The 18,770-nt window shown below is 46.1% G+C and overlaps 1 protein-coding gene across 1 annotated transcript in view; it reads left to right on the forward strand.

Moving 5' to 3' along the window:
* Positions 1-540: 540 nt before the first annotated feature.
* Positions 541-18,770, forward strand: part of tomm70a (translocase of outer mitochondrial membrane 70 homolog A (S. cerevisiae)) — a 62,867-nt gene continuing 44,637 nt past the window's right edge. The window contains exons 1-3 of the mRNA XM_072513487.1: positions 541-800; positions 5,930-6,103; positions 13,306-13,432. Of these exons, the coding sequence (XP_072369588.1) occupies positions 579-800; positions 5,930-6,103; positions 13,306-13,432 (523 nt within the window). The 5' untranslated portion in view covers positions 541-578. The remainder of the gene's footprint in view (positions 801-5,929; positions 6,104-13,305; positions 13,433-18,770) is intronic.

Consider the following 18,770-nt stretch of genomic DNA (forward strand, 5'->3'; position numbering starts at 1 on the left):
AGATGTGCGGGTTAGGTGAATTGGTCAAAGATAAATTGCCCTTAATGTCCAAATTGCCCTTGGTGTTGGGTGGAGGTGTTGAGTTTGGGTAGGGTGCTCTTTCCAAGAGCCGGTGCAGACTCAAAGGGCCGAATGGCCTCCTTCTGCACTGTAAATTCAATGATAATCTATGATTAATCTAGGACAAAGGTTCGGCACAACATCGTGGGCCGAAGGGCCTGTTCTGTGCTGTATTTTCTATGTTCTATGTTCTATGTTCTATAATGGGCTGGGGATCCCTGGATTAGGTGGAAACCGGCACATGCAACTTTGTGAGTCAACGGGGAGAAAACTCCAGAAGGAAAATTAAATAATAAACATTTATGATGTGTCAAGAGAAGTGATCGGAGGTATTGAAAAGCAAAGGGCTGCACCCGTCCTTTGCTCCTCCACGCCAGGCGGTGGCGCTGCAATGACTCCTCTGCGGCCGCCCGGGACTGGCTCTCGCTGTGATTGGAGGAGGATGTGCTCCGGAAGTGATTGCGGGCGCGTGCCTTTCCCCTTGACCTCTGGCTCTGCCTCTTGCTGCCAGCACAGTGATGGCGGCCCTGAAACCCGTGGAATCGCAGAGCGGCTCCGGCCTGTCCCGCTGGCAGCTGGCCGTCGCCATTGGCGCCCCCCTCCTTCTGGGGGCCGGTGCCGTCTACCTGTGGAATAAGAGGACGGTGTCGAAGCGGAGCGAGAGGAAAGCGCCGGAGGGCAGCTCCAGCCCAGTGCCCAAGGAGGAAGGCGGCCGAGGGGAGAATGAGTCGGAGGGTCTGGTATGGAAGGAGGGGAGAGAGGGGCCGGGGATTGGGGGAGCAGGGAGAGGCTGACACAAGGGCAGTAGTTAGAAACTGGCAGGGGTATATTTGAGCAGAGGGGAAGGGTAGCCCGAAAGAGGGAATGGGGAAGGGAAGTAATGTGGTGCAGAGAATTATATCATTGAGCTGCCTTTACTCCTGCAACTAAAGGTACCTGCTCTGACATCCGTTTACCTGCTTCCCCCTCCCTCTCTGGTTGCTATATTTCAAAATGATCAATGAATTCTCCCTTGAATGAAAATCTCTGCCCCAATTATCAATTATAAAGAACACAGAACATAGAATATACGATGCAGAAGGAGGCCATTCGGTCCATCGAGTCTGCACCGACCGACTTAAGCCCTCACTTCCATCCTAACCCAATAACCCCTTCTAACCTTTTTGGACAATAAGGACAATTTAGCATGGCCAACCCACCTAACCTACATGTCTTTGGACTGTGGGAGGAAACCCACGGAGAACGTGCAGACTCCACACAGACAGTGACCCAGTATTCTATGTTCGAATTAACCCAGAATCAACTTACAATGTAGCCTGTGATAGCATTTGAAGAGGAGTTGATTTCTGTCGGGTACTTGGAATGCAACTTAACACTCTTTGTTTACCCTTACCGTGTTCATTCTCTCATTTTCAAATATTAAAAAATATCCAAATAAATGCTATTTGAAGGCTTCCACCACAGATTGTGGGCCATTGTGTAAAAATAATAGTTTAGCATCTCATTTTGTATGTGTGCTGATGCCAAATGTTAATCCTCCAGTTACTTACACATCGACTTGATCAACAGTGATCTGTTTGAATGGTGGAACAGAGATGAAGGGTTGAATGGCATAGTCATGTAATATTCCTAAATAGATTTTCCTTATTTACCTGATCAAAATTCTGAAGGTGTTTGTACACAGTAAAAATTAATAGTATTGGGGATGCACAAGTGCTGCAACAATTGTAAAAAGAGAAAAGAGGTTCATGTTTTGGGAGGTAATCATTTTGGTTATTGATTGAAAGAAGTGCAGATCAACAGATCTTGAAGTTATATTTTGTGTATCTAGGTGAAAAAGATACTGTTCACTACAGTCAAGAAGGTCATTCAGCCCATCGTGTCTGCACTGACCCTCTGAAACAGCACCCTACCTAGGCCCAAGCCCCCATCCTACCCAGTAGCCACGCCTAACCTTTTAGACACTAGGGGGCAACTTAGCATAGCCAATCCACCTAACTGCATCTTTGGACTGTGGGAGGAAACCACACAGACATGGGGAGAAAGTGCAAGCTCCAGACAGACTGTGATCCAAGGCTGGAATTGAACCCATATCCCTGGGGCTGTGATGCATTAGTGTTTGCCACTGTACCACCCCTATCTTGTGATAGTACGAAGTCTTACAACACCAGGTTAAAGTCCAACAGGTTTGTTTCGATGTCACTAGCTTTCGGAGCGCCTTCATATCTTGTGATAGACCTGGTTAGGATATTATGAAATCAGAATAGAAAAGGTAATTAAAGTGGTGAATAGGGGAGCTTGGAGGTCATGCATGTGGATAGGGCTGAGGCCTCAGGAAAATGGTGAGTATTTGCAATCATCTTCCCTGATTTATAAAATGCAGCGCAGTGGGTAGAAAATGTGGTATGTTGGATTAGAGAAATTACCATATGTAATTTGTTTCATGGAAGTAATATTTGAGGCACTGGTCTGCTCAATCTGCTCCATAAAGGCATTCAATTCTCATGCCATACCTGACACAGTTCCTGTTCTGGGGTTGGCTCTCTCCAACATTGGGTTATGAGCACAATTAAAGTTGCCCATGATTAGTCGGTGGGTGTTCACGTCTGGGATTTCGGCCGTCGTTTTCTTGACGAACACTGTGTCGTCCCAATTCAGGTCATATATGTTTACCAAAACTACTGGTGCTCCTTCCAGGGTCTGACCGTCATATACAGCCCCCCTGGGTTCGTCACTGTGCTTGTGCTATAAATGAAATTGACCTGCTAACTAATTTGGTCAATCCCTTGTCCTAGTGTCAAAATATGAATGCGATGTTTGTTCTACCCAGCCCTTCCTTACCCAGGTGCGTTTCCTGTAGGAAGGCTACTTCCACCCTCAGTCTCTTGAGATGGGCGAGGACTCTGGATATCTTCACCAGCCCATTGAGGCCACTCACATTCCATATAACTATCTAGATTGCCTCCTGTGGGGTGAACCATACTCATCTTGTGGGTCTGGCCCTGTCCGATTGGGCCTGCCCTCGCTTTTGGGTCATTCAAAATATCTACCAACTGCTTCCTCTCTTTCACCACCTCCACATCTTGTCTGTTGCAACCAGCGCTCAATGCTCCCCCCCCCCCCCCCCCCCCCCCCGCCCCGCCATCTCTCGCCCTGTCTCCTCTTACCTCCATGCAACCCCCCAGTCTCTTCCTCGCCCTCTCCCTTCGTTTGCCCTTTGTTTTCCCTGAATTTCTGTCTTTCCTCTCCCTCCAGCCAGGTGCACCCACCTCCTTCACTGTACTCCCATAAGCCAGCTTACTCGCTGGTGTAGCAGCTCCCCTCCTGGTCAGGTTCTCTTATTTAATCCCCGTCAGCCTCTTTCTCCCCCTCCTCCCCTTCCCACCCCCGTCATCTCCAAAACTCTGCCCGCATTCGTTCCTGTTCCTCTTGGCTCTCGCAACTTGCCTTCTAGCCCATATGCGCAATCACTGCCTGCCCAGACCGCCTTCTGGATAAATTTGTTGGCCTCCAGGGCGCCGAAATAATGCTCTTTCTGGTATGTGACCCATAACTTGGCAGGGTAAAGCAATGCCAAACTGCACCTTGCTTTCATATTGGGCGGATTCAAAGTTAAATTCAGCCTGGAACTTGGCCAAGCCTGCCCCAATGTCTTGATACAGGTGGATGGAATGTCCTTCCCGCTTGCACCCCCTCATGCCTTTCGCCCACCTCAGGATCCGCTCTTTGTCCCGATACTTGTGGAAGTTTACAATTATCACCCGTGGAGGATCCCCGGTTCTGGGCCGCTGCCGAAGCGACCTGTGGCCACGCTCCACCTCCTGGAGCTTGGCAAAGCCCTCCTGGCCTACCAGTTTCCCAAGCATCACCGATAAGTATTCTGTCGGTTTCCTCCCCTCCATACCTCCGGCAGCCCACGAATCTTAGGTTTTGGCACTTTAAAGCCTTTCCGGGTCTTGATTAGATTCACCACCTCAACTTCAAGTGCCACAATCCAGTTCCCTTGGTCTGTGGCGGCCTTCTCGGGGTCTCTTGCCGTTGACTCTTGGGCCTCAAGCCATCACTCCATTTCGCCCATAGCCTCCTTTATGGGGGCTGGTGCTGCTTTCACTGCTGTCTCGACAGCTGCCAGGAGCTTGGTCTTCAGTACTTCCCTATGTCCTTGGAGCTCGGAAGTGATGACGCCCATAAGTTTGTCCATCAGAGCTTAGGCCTGCACTGAGAACTCTTTGGAGGCAGTCCCTCCCACCTCGTGTGCTGCCGGCTCCGAGGCTGAGGTTTGCCTTCTCTCGTCCTTGGTGGCTTTTCTGCTGGGCGGTTGGCTCTTACCCATTCTTTATTTTTCTATTTCTCATTGATGTGGTTGGGAGAAGGGGTGTTGTGGTTATTTTTGGTTCCGTTTGATGGGCTTAAAATGTCGTATTGGAGGATTTTTTACGAGAGCCATCTTACATGCGACCGCTCAGCTCATGGCCGCCGCCAGAAGTCCCCAGCCTATCTAACATTTCTTCATAAGATAACCGCCCCTCTCGGGTATCAGTCATGAACCTTCTCCGAACTGTTTCCAATGAATTTATATCCTTTAGTAATTAATAAAACCAAAACTATACATAGTACTAATACCCTGTACAACTGTAGCAATACATCCCTGTCTTTATATTCCTGTCCCCTTGCAATAAACAACATAATTATATATTTTTTTGAAAATCTTTATTAAAGTTTTACATTTTTACACTCTACATTCGATAGATGAGACTGTTACAATTTGCAAGTTGTAACAACATCATTATATTTTCCTTCCCAATCACTTACTGTATCTGCAAACTAACATTTCCTGATTCATGTACTAGGGGACCCAGATCCTTCAGTTCTCTCACCATTTAAATATGCTGCTTTTCCTGCCAAATTGGATGCGTTCACATTCTCCTACACTATACGCCATCTGCCAAATTTTCACCCACTCACTTAACCCTATCTATGTCCCTTCGCAAGACTCCTTATCTCCTCTTCACAACTTCGCTACCTACCTTGTGTTATTAGCAAATTTAGCAACCGTACATTTGGTCCATTTAACCAAGTCTTTGATAAATTATAAATATTTGAGGCCACAACGGTGATCCCTTTCATCACATCTTGCAAACCAGAAAAATATCCATTTATTCCTACACTCTGTTTTTGGGTTATCTAACCAATCCTCTATTCATGCTAATGTGTTACACCTTACACCACAAGCTCTTATTTTACATAGTGTAAGGTTCCACATCAAGGATCAAGAAGATCCTTATCAAGGATACAAGATTGTATTAGTAGTGTATTTATCTAAGGCGGCATGCTTTGTTGAAGTGACATTGTACAATCTGAGAGCCCTTAGTGGATGCAGGTTCAGTTTTCTTGTTGAGTCTTTTGGTTTCTGCTGTAATGCTGAACGAAGTAGCATGAAAAGTGGGCACCTGAGACACTGATAACTATGTAACATGGCAGAATCCACTTTTGGCAGGAGGGTTAAGAACATAAGAACATAAGAACTAGGAGCAGGAGTAGGCCATCTGGCCCCTCGAGCCTGCTCCGCCATTCAATGAGATCATGGCAGATCTTTTATGGACTCAGCTCCACTTTCCGGCCCGAACACCATAACCCTTAATCCCTTTATTCTTCAAAAAACTATCTATCTTTAAGGAGGTAAAAAGGAGAAAAATGACAGGCAGTGATCATTTTTCAGAAATAAGGATGGAAGCAGAAACTGCTGCCAATGGTAAAAGAAGGAGCAAGAAAGTAGCTGTTCGTTTCTAGCCAAGATGGTGGTGTATGGTGATGGTGTGATGAAACCAAAATGTTATTATCCACTGTAAATATCATTTTCCTTCCCTAGAGCTTATTAGACCGGGCCCAATCTGCAAAGAATAAAGGAAACAAGTTTTTTAAAGCTGGAAAATTTGAACAAGCTATTCAATGTTACACAGAGGCAATTAGCCTCTGTCCACTCAATCAGAAACAGGATCTTTCAACATTTTATCAGAATCGGGCTGCAGCATTTGAACAGTTGGTATGTAGGACCTTTTACTTGTACTTTAATAAGTAACTAACTGCCACCTCCTGTCAGTGCTCCTCGAACCTTTGTTGTGCACAGCCTATTCATGTAAGTTTGCAGGCCCTATAAATTTATTTTGCATGCGTGATAACAAAGGCCTGACTTGTGGTTGACCTGTGTGAGAAAGGTCTGAATTGCAAGGCCATGCAGGGAAGGATGCTGTAACTACTGTAGCAGCTGAATGTTAAGCTAGTGTTATGAATTACTAGTACAGCCAAGGCAGCTGTATTCAAGTATCGTATCATTTATGTATTGGGGAAGTTGAGTTTTTAAAAAAATTAAACCAGGAATTAAGTCCCGTTGAGGTTCTTTGGTAACAAAGGCAGAATTCTACAAGTTGGCTTACCATACTTTATTGATAGAGCGTTTAACCATAGAATCGCAACAGTGCAGGAGAAAGCCATTCGGTCCATCGAGTCTGCACCGGCCTGCTGAAAGAGCACCCTACCTAGACCCCCCCCCCCCGGCTCTATCCCTGTCACCTCGTAACCCCACCCAACCTGCACATCTTTGGACACTTAAGGGGAAATTTTAGCATGGCTAATCCACGTGACCTGCACATCTTTGGACTGTGGGAGGAAACTGGAGCACCCAGGGGAAACCCACACAGACACTGGGAGAACGTGCAAACTCCACACATCAGTCACCCAAGGCCAGAATTGAACTCTGATCCCTGGTGCTGCGAGGCAGCAGTGCCAACCACTCTGCCACCGTGCTGTTCTGTTTAGCAGAAATAATATTTCCTAAGTCGGGGATGTCCAACGTGTGGGTCCACAAACCGTGGCAATCTGGCTGCCAAAGCCTGGCCAGCTGAACCCTATTTTTACTTTAGTACATGTGAATTTTGTGAGCTTGGACAGTTAGAAGCAGCCTTTCTTAGCATTGCACGTCTCTGGCGAATAAACCTTAAATCAGAATTCCCAGTGCCTGTTGGATATCCACAGTTTCCGATCGATGAACATTGATCTAAAACATGGAGTTAAATTTTACATGGTGCCTTCAGCTCTAAGCAGAAAGTGTTTCCTATATGCTCACAATGACTTGAGCACTTTTGCACTAATTATCTTTTCTTCAAGGGTTTATTTGTAGGATGTCATGAATGTTATTTTAAAATTTAGATATTTCTGGTAAATTCAATTTTTGAATTGGAGGGAATTATTTGTGTTGGTATTGCAATTTATTTTTTGCCATTATAGTACAGCTTCATGTTTTAAAAGTTTTTAACTATTCTCCCTCATCTGTTACAAGTTTTATGATATGCCACAATCATGCCATTGATTTTGGGAATGAATTATGTTTCGACTCAGTGATTTCTGTATTGACAAAATCTTTTGACCAATTCACATATGGTAAAAAGATGCTTCACAAAATATATTGCAGCATGAGATTTGACAAATGGTGTTTGCTGCCTGATTTTGTCATTCTGTAATATACATTTCAGATTTAAATATTCTTCCAGACTCCATGAACTGCTGTACTCGTAATTCTCCAAAACATTTATAACAACTGTCATTGCACTTAGAAAATGCTGTGTGACTTGTGCCATTGAAATTCCTTGATCTGTCATGAATGGAGTTTTAAGCTACTGATGAAATTCCACCATTTGTTTAGCTCTTTGTTTCTAAATTGGCTCAGGTTTTGGGACCAACCACTTGTCTCTCAACTTGCTAACTTGGGGGATCAGGGTAATTAATTTGCTTAGGTACCTTTGTGTGTGTATATACGTCCGAGACACATTAATCCAAATATTTGAGTGTTTGAACCCATATGGAACACTGCTGTTTCATTGACCTGAATGTTGTGGTGGTAAGGACAGCAAAACTGTAAGAGCAAAATTATGCAGAAATCCTGCGGTTTTTGACAATGATTTTACTCTTCAGAGGGTGTACTGTTGAGATAGCCTCACTGCAATCAGTTGAATTGACAAGAATGTACATGCTTATGCCGTTGGTCTCACTGTAAAACCCCTTCAGACGATTACACCAAGTTGAATGTGGTGGTAATTGGATCACACTAACTTCATAATTACCGCTGACCACCCTCCACAGCCATGGAAAGTTAATTATATACTTAATATACCGGGGAGGCGGTGGTGTAGTGGTATTGTCACTGGACTACTTCATCTGATTGACTGCTTGTCAAAACATCCCTTTGACATCCAATATTCCTATGACATTGTTTGAGAAATATTTTTATTCAACATTTTCAGCATTCTTACACAAACAATGCCCGACCCGTCCCCAACCCCGTGACAGAAACCAGGTCTCCAAAGTGCAAAATCAACAATCCCCATCTCTGGTGGAACCCCTCATCTGCCCCTCAGAGGAAATTTAACCTTTTCCGAGGCCAAAAACTCCCAACAGGTTCCCCAGTGACGCCGATGCATTAGGGGGAGAAGCTGACCTCCACTCCAACAGGATCCATCTGCGAGCAATTAACGAGGCGAAGGCTAAGACATCTGTCCCCGCTCCCGTCTGCAACTCTGGCAGGTCTGACACCCCGAATATGGCCTCTAGGGGACCAGCTCCAGTTCAACGTGCAGAACCTTGGACATGGTGCTAAAAAAAACGATCCCCAGTGACTCTCCAACTTCAGGCAGGACCGGAACATATGGACATGATTGGCTGGGCCCCTCCCAAACTATCTTTCACCCTCAAACAGCCAGCTCCTCTCGCCTTCGTTAAATACACCCTATGCATCACTTTTAGCTGAATCAACCCAGCCTCGCACACAAGGTCGAGGCATTGATACTTCCCAGCACTTTATACCACAATCCTTACTCCAGCCCCATCCCTAACTCTTCCTCCCACTGAGCCGTAGTCCCTTCCATAGACTCCTTATCCTCCTCCATAAACTGCTGAGACCCCCCCCGACAGCAGCACCTCCAGCAATGATGAGGGTGGCGCCACTGGGAAACTCAAAAAAGACTTTCTTGCAAAGTTCCGCACCTGCATACCTAAAGCCTTCCTCGCGCTGCAGCCCGTACTTCACTCAACTCCTCTAGACTTGCGAATCTCCCCTCCAGAAACAGATCATTCATGTCTTTCACCCCTTTTTCATCCCATCCCCAGAACCACACATCCATCCTCCCCTGCTCTAACATATGATTCCCTCTTATCGGCATCATGCTCGACTCCGTCCTCCACTTGAAGTGCCGTCAAAATTGCTGCCAGATCCTCAGCGTGGCTACCAGATCCCCATTATACTTCCCTGGGACTAGCGGCAGTGGCGCTGTTGCCAGCGGCCACAACCCCAACCCCTTACAGGACCCCCACTTCATCCGCACCCACAAAGCTTCCAACGCCTTCTTCCAGCCCCCGCACTTCTCAGCATTCGCAGCCCAGTAATAGTGCAACGGATTCAGAAGAGCCAAGCCCCTTGACTGCTGCCCCCTTTGGAGCACCGCCTTCCTTATCCTCGCGACTTCCCTGCCCACACGAACAGGAGACCAGCCTACCCATCCCTCGATAAAATGTCTTTGGCAAAAAGACCGGTAGACACTGGAACAGGAACAGACACCGTGGCAAAATATTGATTTTGACTCCTTGCACCTGGCCAGCCAACTACAAAGGGAGACTGTCCCATCTCCCCAGATCCTCCTTCGCCTTCCCTACTAGGCTCGTGAAATTTAGCCTACGGAGCTGTGCCCAGTCCCAAGCTACCTGCACCCCCAATACCTAAAGTGAGTTGTCGCCACCCTAAATGGCAACCCCTCCATTCCCACCCCTCCACCCAAAGGAGACACGACAAAACACTCAATCTTCGCTAAATTGAAAGGTATTCAATTTATACCTTGAAAGTGCCTCAGGTTTCCCGAGCAACCCCTTATGTCCCTCACTGAAGAGCCTGGGTCTGTGATATACAACAGTAAGTCATCTTGGTACAGAGACACCCTATGCTCCAACCCCCCCCCCCCAACCAACTATTCCCCCTCCCGAACACCTCAGCGCAATCGCCAACACGAACAAGAGGATGGACATGGGCACCCTGCCTCTTTCCCCAGAATAGTGCAAAGTACTCCAACTGCAGCTTATTCATCTGCGCACAAGCTGTTGGATCCTTATATTACCCCAGCCACAAATTTAGGCCCAATCCCAAACGTTTCCACAAACAGATTTCTCCACTCCACTCTGTCAAATGCTTTCTCCGCATCCAATACCACCTCCAACTCCCTCCCCTCTGCAGGAGAAAGTGCCACATTCAGCCGCAGCGCCTTCAATGACAGCTGCCTGCCCTTGACGAAACCCGTCTCATCCTCCCCCACCATCATCGGAAGACACACCTCCAGCCCCCCTGCCAGCACCTTTGCCAATATCTTACCATCCACATTCAGTAGAGAAATGGCTGTTTATGACCCACGTTCCACCGGGTCCTGATCCTTTTTCAGTAACAATGAAATAGATGCCTGCCTCCTTGTCTCGGGTAATCCTGCCGTCGCACCCTCAAATATTTCCACCATCAGTGGCGCCAACGTGTCCTTGAAATTTTTATAAAACTCCACCGGGAACCCAACCAGCCCTGGTGCCTTACCTGACTGCATCTTCCCTATCGCTACTTTCACTTCCTCCAACCCTAACGAATCCTTTAACCCGGCCCTTTCCAGCTCTCCCATCTCCAGCTACTCCAGATGTTCCAAAAACTCACTCATCCAAGATTCATTCTCTGGTGGCTCCGATTTGTATAACTCCCTGTAAAAGTCCTCAATCACCCTATTTACCTGCTCCGGAGCCGCCACCACCCCTCCTGCCCTGTCCCTAATTTGCGCAATCACCCTCGCCACTGCCTGCCAACAATCGACTGGCCTTCTCACCATTTTCATACGCAACCCTCCCCACTCATCGCAATGCCGAACCGCCCTGCCCATAGACAGAAGATCAAACTTCGCCCACAATTCCTTCCTCCTCACCAACAGCCCCGCTCTGGATTCTCTGTGCATCTTGCCCCCACCTCCCAAATCTCCTCTTATCTGATGCTCCTCCAGCACTTCCCTATCCACCTTCGCCTTAAGTGTGATGACATGCCTCCTCATTACCGCCTTCAACGCCTCCCAAACTACTGACAACGAGACCTTCCCATTTTGATTTAACTCCCCATACTACTCCATCACCCTCCCCATCTTGATGCACAAGTTTGCACCACCAAGCACACATCCAGCCTCCACGCCGGCTTCTGGGCCAGGCCCTTCTCCAAGACCACATCCACCCAGTGCAGCTTATGATATAATACCATGATCGCCGAGTACTCCACCTTCTTTAGGGACTGGTTTGGCACAGTGGGCTAAACAGCTGACTTGTAAAGCAGAACAAGACCAGCAGCGCGGGTTGAATTCCCGTACCAGTCTCCCCGAACAGGCGCCGGAATGCGGCGACTAGGGGTTTTCACAGTAACTTCATTTGAAGCCTACTTGTGACAATAAGCGATTTTCATTTTTCATTTCATTAACCCTGCCAGCAACACCCCGCCGACCACAAAGCCGATCTTCGAAAACACCTTGTGAACTGAGGAAACTCCTGTCCTGTGGATGCAAAAACCCCCACAGACCCGCCCTTCCAAAATGCTTCATAAACCCCTCCTAACACTGTGCCCAACCCTCCCAAGAGAGCCAGTGAACACGGCTGAGACCTATCCTCATCCTCGGCTCCAGCACTATATTCCAATCCTCTTCCTCTCTTTCTCCCCCCCCCCCCCCCCCCCCCCCCCCCCCCCCCGTGTATTATCAGCTGGTGAGTAAAGAGGCCTGATATGGCTGCTAACATCCTCCTCATAAACCCAGCGTCATCCCAGTTCAGAGCATAAACGCAGGCCAATACCACCAACCTGCCCTCCAGTGTTCCCGTCACTATCACGTACCTGTCTGCTTGATTCTCTCTTTTTTCTCTCTCTCTCTCTCTCTCTCTCTCTCTCCTCCTCCTCCCCCCCCCCCCCCCCCCCATACCCGACTATCAAAGCCAGAATAGAACACCTGGCTCACCCAGCCCTTCCTCAGCTTCATCTATCTGTTATCCTCAGATGAGTCTCCTCTCTAACAGCACCACATCCGCTTTCAGGCCCTTCAGTTGCGAGAAAACTCGAGCTCTCTTCAACTGCGCCTCTAACCCTCGTACGTTCCACGCCACCACCGAACCGGGGTATCTCTTTCCCCTCCCCCGCCATGACCATCTTCCAGGACACGCCTTGTAGGCAGAATCCTGCCCTGGCATATTCCTATGACTTGCACTGGATTTAAACTCTCATCAGGTAAGGGGAAAACTATCATGGAGGTCGCTAGATTTTTGTGGTAACTTTTGTAGCCAGGGCCAGCACTTCCAGCCACTAACTACAAAATCACGGCTGCTGAGTTTTGTTTTGTCGAATAAAACTGTTAGTGGGTTAATTGTAGTTTTGGTCTATCCACTATTGATATATCTGCAAGCATTGCATAGTTGATGTGAAGAATCTGATGGAAGTTTTGCATTACTTGTGTGAAATATAGTGCAAGAAAACGTGTTCATCATAAAAGCTACAAGCTTTATTAAACAGTTAAATGCACATGATGAAACTGCATTCATCTGTGAATGCCACATTGTTAAAATTTTGTACAAATGGAATGAAATAAAACTTATGGAAAAGTCTTTTGTTTCCCCCCCCTCCCATCCCCATAATATCTACTTCTAAATTATGTCTTGAGTTCCCACAAAAGCAGTAGAATAACAGTGGCAGCAAAAGCACAAATTACGTTTGCACTGCCATGACTTTTAGGTCCTTGCTGGAGTAGGTACACCGAGCACTCGGCCTGCTTGCAACCAGACAGAATGGTAGCCATTGCTGCCTCATTAATATTGTATTATTGTCGCTACCACTTGAGTAGCCATGATTGGAATGCAGTCTCTTGATTGGGCGATGCGAGGAACAAAATAATTTGATTTGTTTAACGTCCACACCATAACAGTCCATCGTATGTTAAATGACTGTGATCAAAATTGTAATGCAGTTCTTTTCCCCCTGTTATGGAAGGTGCATTTTCCATGCCACTTTATGCTGGTTTAACCATACATATATTCTGGTAAACTAATGACAATTGAATTGGTCTGAATTTTTTGACACTGCATTCTACTCCGCTCAGATTCTGGAACAAAATCACTGCTTCACTTTGATTATGTAACAAATTTGTATTGCAGCAAAAATGGAATGAAGTTGCTCAGGACTGCACAAAAGCCGTAGAACTCAACCCCAAGTACATAAAAGCACTATACCGCCGTGCAAAGGCATACGAGAAACTAGATAATAAGAAGGAGTGTTTAGAAGGTTTGTGTTCTTTTTTAACCTAATAAGGTTTTGTTGTTGCCCCTTAGCCATGAATATCCTCCCCATCTGTTCTGAAGGTGCTTTTATTATTGGCGAGGGTTTAGAGAACCCCAAAGTATATCATGGAGTTCATCTGATCCACAACTTTGAATGGATTTTAGTTATGGGGAGCACAAGGGCCCACTTTACAGGTGTGATGCAACAGAGAACTAAAAGTATTTTTAAACAAAAACAGTGTTTATTCTATGAATCCAGTTAACACTTCATAAACCCACCGTAAACATCTTACCAACTACCAACACTGATAACCCCCAAAAAGATACAGTACTCTATAGGTAACCCTTAGCAACTTTCCTAACAACATTCATAAGCCAAAACACTTTTTAACAAAGACAGTAGGTTTGAATTCTCTACAGAGAATAGTTATCATAGAACATAGAACGATACAGCGCAGTACAGGCCCTTCGGCCCACGATGTTGCACCGACATGGGAAGTCAAAAAACAAAAGCCATCTAACCTACACTATGCCATTATCATCCATATGTTTATCCAATAAACTTTTAAATGCCCTCAATGTTGGCGAGTTCACTACTGTTGCAGGTAGGGCATTCCACGGCCTCACCACTCTTTGCGTAAAGAACCTACCTCTGTCCTATATCTATTACCCCTCAGTTTAAGGCTATGTCCCCTCGTGCTAGCCATTTCCATCCGCGGGAGAAGGCTCTCACTGTCCACCCTATCTAACCCCCTGATCATTTGGTATGCCTCAATTAAGTCTCCTCTTAACCTTCTTCTCTCTAACGAAAACAACCTCAAGTCCATCAGCCTTTCCTCATAAGATTTTCCCTCCATACCAGGCAACATCCTGGTAAATCTCTGCACCCGCTCCAAAGCTTCCACGTCCTTCCTATAATGCGGTGACCAGAACTGTACGCAATACTCCAAATGCGGCCGTACCAGATTTTTGTACAGCTGCAACATGACCTCATGACTCCGGAACTCAATCCCTCTACCAATAAAGGCCAACACTCCATAGGCCTTCTTCACAACCCTATCAACCTGGGTGGCAACTTTCAGGGATCATTTTTAAATTATCAAGTGATCGAAACACTTTGTTTAACATACAGAGCGACACCAGTATACATCTGCTTGGTTTGAATGCAGCCCTCCAACTACAGAGCCAAAAAGAGCTTCCAGCTCAAAACGAAAGTAAAAAGCAGAATCACATTCCTGCTCCTCCCACGCAGTGACATCACTGCAGCCATTTGATAAAACACACTTTTCTTAAAGGGACTCGCATATGACACTTTGTTAAGGCTCAGTCTCACAGTGCTACCTGCCTTTCAATGTCAGGCCCAAAACATTTCTTCATGCATAAGCCTACATTTACCATGGAGGCGAATTTGAACTGAACCAACATTTCCACAGTGGTCACTTAATAGCAATGTGGAGCAGGAACTTGAGCACATTTTTAACCCTCACTACCACAGGCGAAATCCGATAACTCGGGAAAATTCATGTTTAGCCTAACTTTATAAACAATATATCCGCATCAGAATTGTACAGCTGCAATTATATTGCAGACTTGTGTCCATCAAATTTAGAAAAAGATTAAATTTAGGAATTCTAACTGCAGTCTCATAGACTCGCAGGTTTCCAGAAGAAATGAAGTGCCAATGTACGTTTTTTCATCCAGCAAAAGATTTTATTTCCTTGTATGGATGAATGATCTTTCCGGGTAGCACGGTAGCACAAGTGGATAGCACTGTGGCTTCACGGCGCCAGGTTCCCAGGTTCGATTCCCAGCTGGGTCACTGTCTGTGCGGAGTCTGCACGTTCTCCCCGTGTCTGCGTGGTTTCCTCCCACAGTCCAAAGACGTGCAGGTTAGGTGGATTGGCCATGATAAATTGCCCTTAGTGACAAAAGGTTGGAGGGGTTATTGGGTTACCGGGACAGGGTGGAAGTGAGGGCTGAAGTGGGTCGGTGCAGACTCGATGTGCCGAATGGCCTCCTTCGGCACTATGTTCTATCTATCTATCTGAACGTTACATTTTCAACAACAAATTTGTTTTTATGTCTGCCTTTCACAAAACATCCCAAGGCATGTCACAGAAGTGTTATGAAACAGTTAAATTACTTTGTTGCCGCAATGAGAAAAGGTATGGAGGTGTCCATACTCTGCATTCTTGTAAAAGACAATGAGCGGTTTAGTTATTGATCGCTCATGCATTCAAGATGATGATCTGCCCCAAAGTCTGCGCAAACACTGTCGATATCACGTAGAAGCAGCAAAATTGTATTCCTAAATACATAACATCCCTCCCTCTGCTACATTAGTGCAACAACAGCAATGAACATTTATACAACAGATCCCCTGATATGCTATTTCTATACATATATACAATTTAATAAGACAGCCTCTGCGGTGGACACTTATTCCTTTTTGGTAGAATTTGGGGTCTTGAACTCTGCTACTTGCAATTTCAGAAGTGTCCTCATTCCTTTCTATAGATGGTGCTTGTGTAGTTGTTTCAGTATCTGTCACTAGGCTTGAAAAATCCTCAAACAGAATCAGAACTTATCAATGTCTCTGGTCTCTGTTACAAAGTATAGCTCTCCAGATCTTCTAGCGGTAGAACCTCCTTGAGATGTTGCTGCACACTCATTTTGTGCAACAGGTAACTGATCAGTTTGGCGTTCTTTCAACATCGACTGATAGGGTATATGATATTGGACCTGTCTTTGCTAGGTTCATAGCTGGTCCCCATTTTTCATTGGCGATGTAGCTCCTAGCAAGCACCACTCTCTCCCTGGCTGAATACTCCCCTTTTAGAGATTTTCTTCCTCTTAGCAATTTGTGCTTGACAAACTCTGAAGTATCAGGTGGAGTTAGCAAATCAAACTGTGTTCGCAGTTTCCTCTTTTTTTAAAAAATATATATTTTATTGAAATTTTTTTCCCCCAAACAACAATTTTTCCCCTCTTACAAAACAAACGTAACAATACAGAAATTTTTAACAATACACAAATAGCAAAACCCCATTATCTTTTGACCTTAACTAAACTAAAACCCCCACCCCTCCCCCTCCCCCCTGGGTTGCTGCTGCTGGTCATCTGTCTTCCCTCTAACGTTCCCCTAGGTAGTCGAGAAATGGCTGCCACCGCCTGGTGAACCCTTGAGCCGATCCTCTCAGGGCAAACTTTATCTGCTCCAATTTAATGAACCCCGCCATATCATTTACCCAGGCCTCCAGTCCGGGGGGGTTTCACCTCCTTCCACATGAGTAGGATCCTGCGCCGGGCTACTAGGGACGCAAAGGCCACAACGTCGGCCTCTTTCGCCTCCTGCACTCCCGGCTCATCCGCAACTCCAAATAGAGCTAACCCCCAGCCTGGTTTGACCTGGGCCTTCACCACCTTCAAAATCACTCCCGTCACTCCCTTCCAATACCCTTCCAGTGCTGGGCACGCCCAAAACATATGTGCGTGGTTTGCCGGGCTCCCGCCACACCTCCCACATTTGTCCTCCACTCCAAAGAACCTGCTCAATCTTGCTCCCGTTATGTGCGCTCCTATGTAGCACCTTAAATTGAATCAGGCTAAGCCTGGCGCATGAGGAAGAGGAATTTACCCTGCTTAGGGCATCAGCCCACATACCCTACTCTATCTCCTCCCCTCGTTGTTCTTCCCACTTTCCTATTAGTTCGCCCACCGATTCCTCCCCCTCTTCCCTCATCTCTCGGTAAATCTCCGACACCTTGCCCTCTCCGACCCACACCCCTGAAAGCACTCTGTCCTGTATCCCCTGCGTCGGGAGCAACGGAAATTCCCTCACTCGCAGATTCCTCTTGAACATCAGCATTTCCGTCACAATCACTAAGAACATGTGTCCGTTCTGTCGACCAGCATAATCAATGTATATTCTCTGGCATGGCTGAGTCGGCCATTCCCATGGATGTAGTTGTTGTAATGGTGGAGTATTCCTTAGTTTTGCACAGGATTGGCATTGCCCAACTTTCTCTTCAATTTGAGCATCTAATCCTGGCTATCAAAAATAACAGATTCCTTCATCCTTACCACACCAGGATGCCCCTTATGCAGACAGTCAAGGATTCTACTATGCATTTACGGCAGAATAATCACACGGGTTCCCCACAATAGAACTCCATTCTGTACAGTCAACTCAAGTCTTCATGTGATGTAAGGCTTGAGGTCTGGATTTTCCTATGTATGTCTGACAGCGTTCCTTTTTGGACAAAGTCCATCACCTGTCCCACCACCGGATCGGATCTTGTATATCTTTGAAATTGAGATCACGTCACAGGTACACGTGCGAGAAATACAAAATATTGACTAATTTTCTTCTGGGTCATGCTTGACCTGTATCGGCAAATATGTTATAGTATCGGCATTTGCACGTTGCTTAGAGATGCGATACTGGTATCGTAAATGTGTGCCGACAATATTAATAACCATCTTTGCAATCTACTATCTGCCAAAGAAGGTATACCTTCATATGGCCCAAAGATTGTAATCGATGGACGATCTGTCAACAGGGTAAAATACTGGCCATGAAGGTAATGGTGGAACCTCCCTTCACCGAAAATTATGCTCAAAGCTTATTTTTCGAGCTGAGCGTGATTAATTTCTGTGCTCATCAGAGTGCGTGAAGCAAATGCTGTAGGTCGTTCCTCTCCTGAAGGCAGAATGTGCGACTGCGCCAATCCCATAGGGTGAGGCATCGCAAGCTAATTACAACTTCTTCTTGGGATTATAATGAACCAATAGCTCTGACTTCAGTAAAGCTTCTTTCACTTCATTGTATGCACTCTTACATTCTTTTGGCCAGTGCCATGTCTGTTTGGCACACAGCAACATGTGTAAAAGTTTTAATCATGTTAAATGCGCCAGAGACCTGGTTCAAATCTGGACTTTGCACTTTATCCCTGTGTCTGCATGGGTTTCCTCGGGTGCTCTGGTTTCCTCACACAGTCCAAAGATGTGCAGGTTAGGTGGATTGCAATGCTAAATTTCCCTTCGGTGTCCAAAAGGTTGGGTGTGATTACGGGGATAGGGTGTGGGCCTAGGTAGGGTGCTCTTTTGGAGGGTCGGTGCAGACTCGATGGGCCAAACGGCCTCCTTTGGCACTATAGGGATTCTATGATTGATCGATCTTAAAAATAACCTTAATTGTGACACACTTTGAGGATGTGATGCTTCTATGATTGCTCACTTTCTTTTTGGTTCTTCATGTAAACCATCTTTGCTGATGATATAATCAGGGGAGTTTATGGATGACTTGAAAAGTCACACTTTTTTCCTTAACTTTCGGGTTG

The sequence above is a fragment of the Scyliorhinus torazame genome, chromosome 8 (genome assembly GCF_047496885.1).
Source record: "Scyliorhinus torazame isolate Kashiwa2021f chromosome 8, sScyTor2.1, whole genome shotgun sequence".
Classification (NCBI taxonomy): Eukaryota; Metazoa; Chordata; class Chondrichthyes; order Carcharhiniformes; family Scyliorhinidae; genus Scyliorhinus; species Scyliorhinus torazame.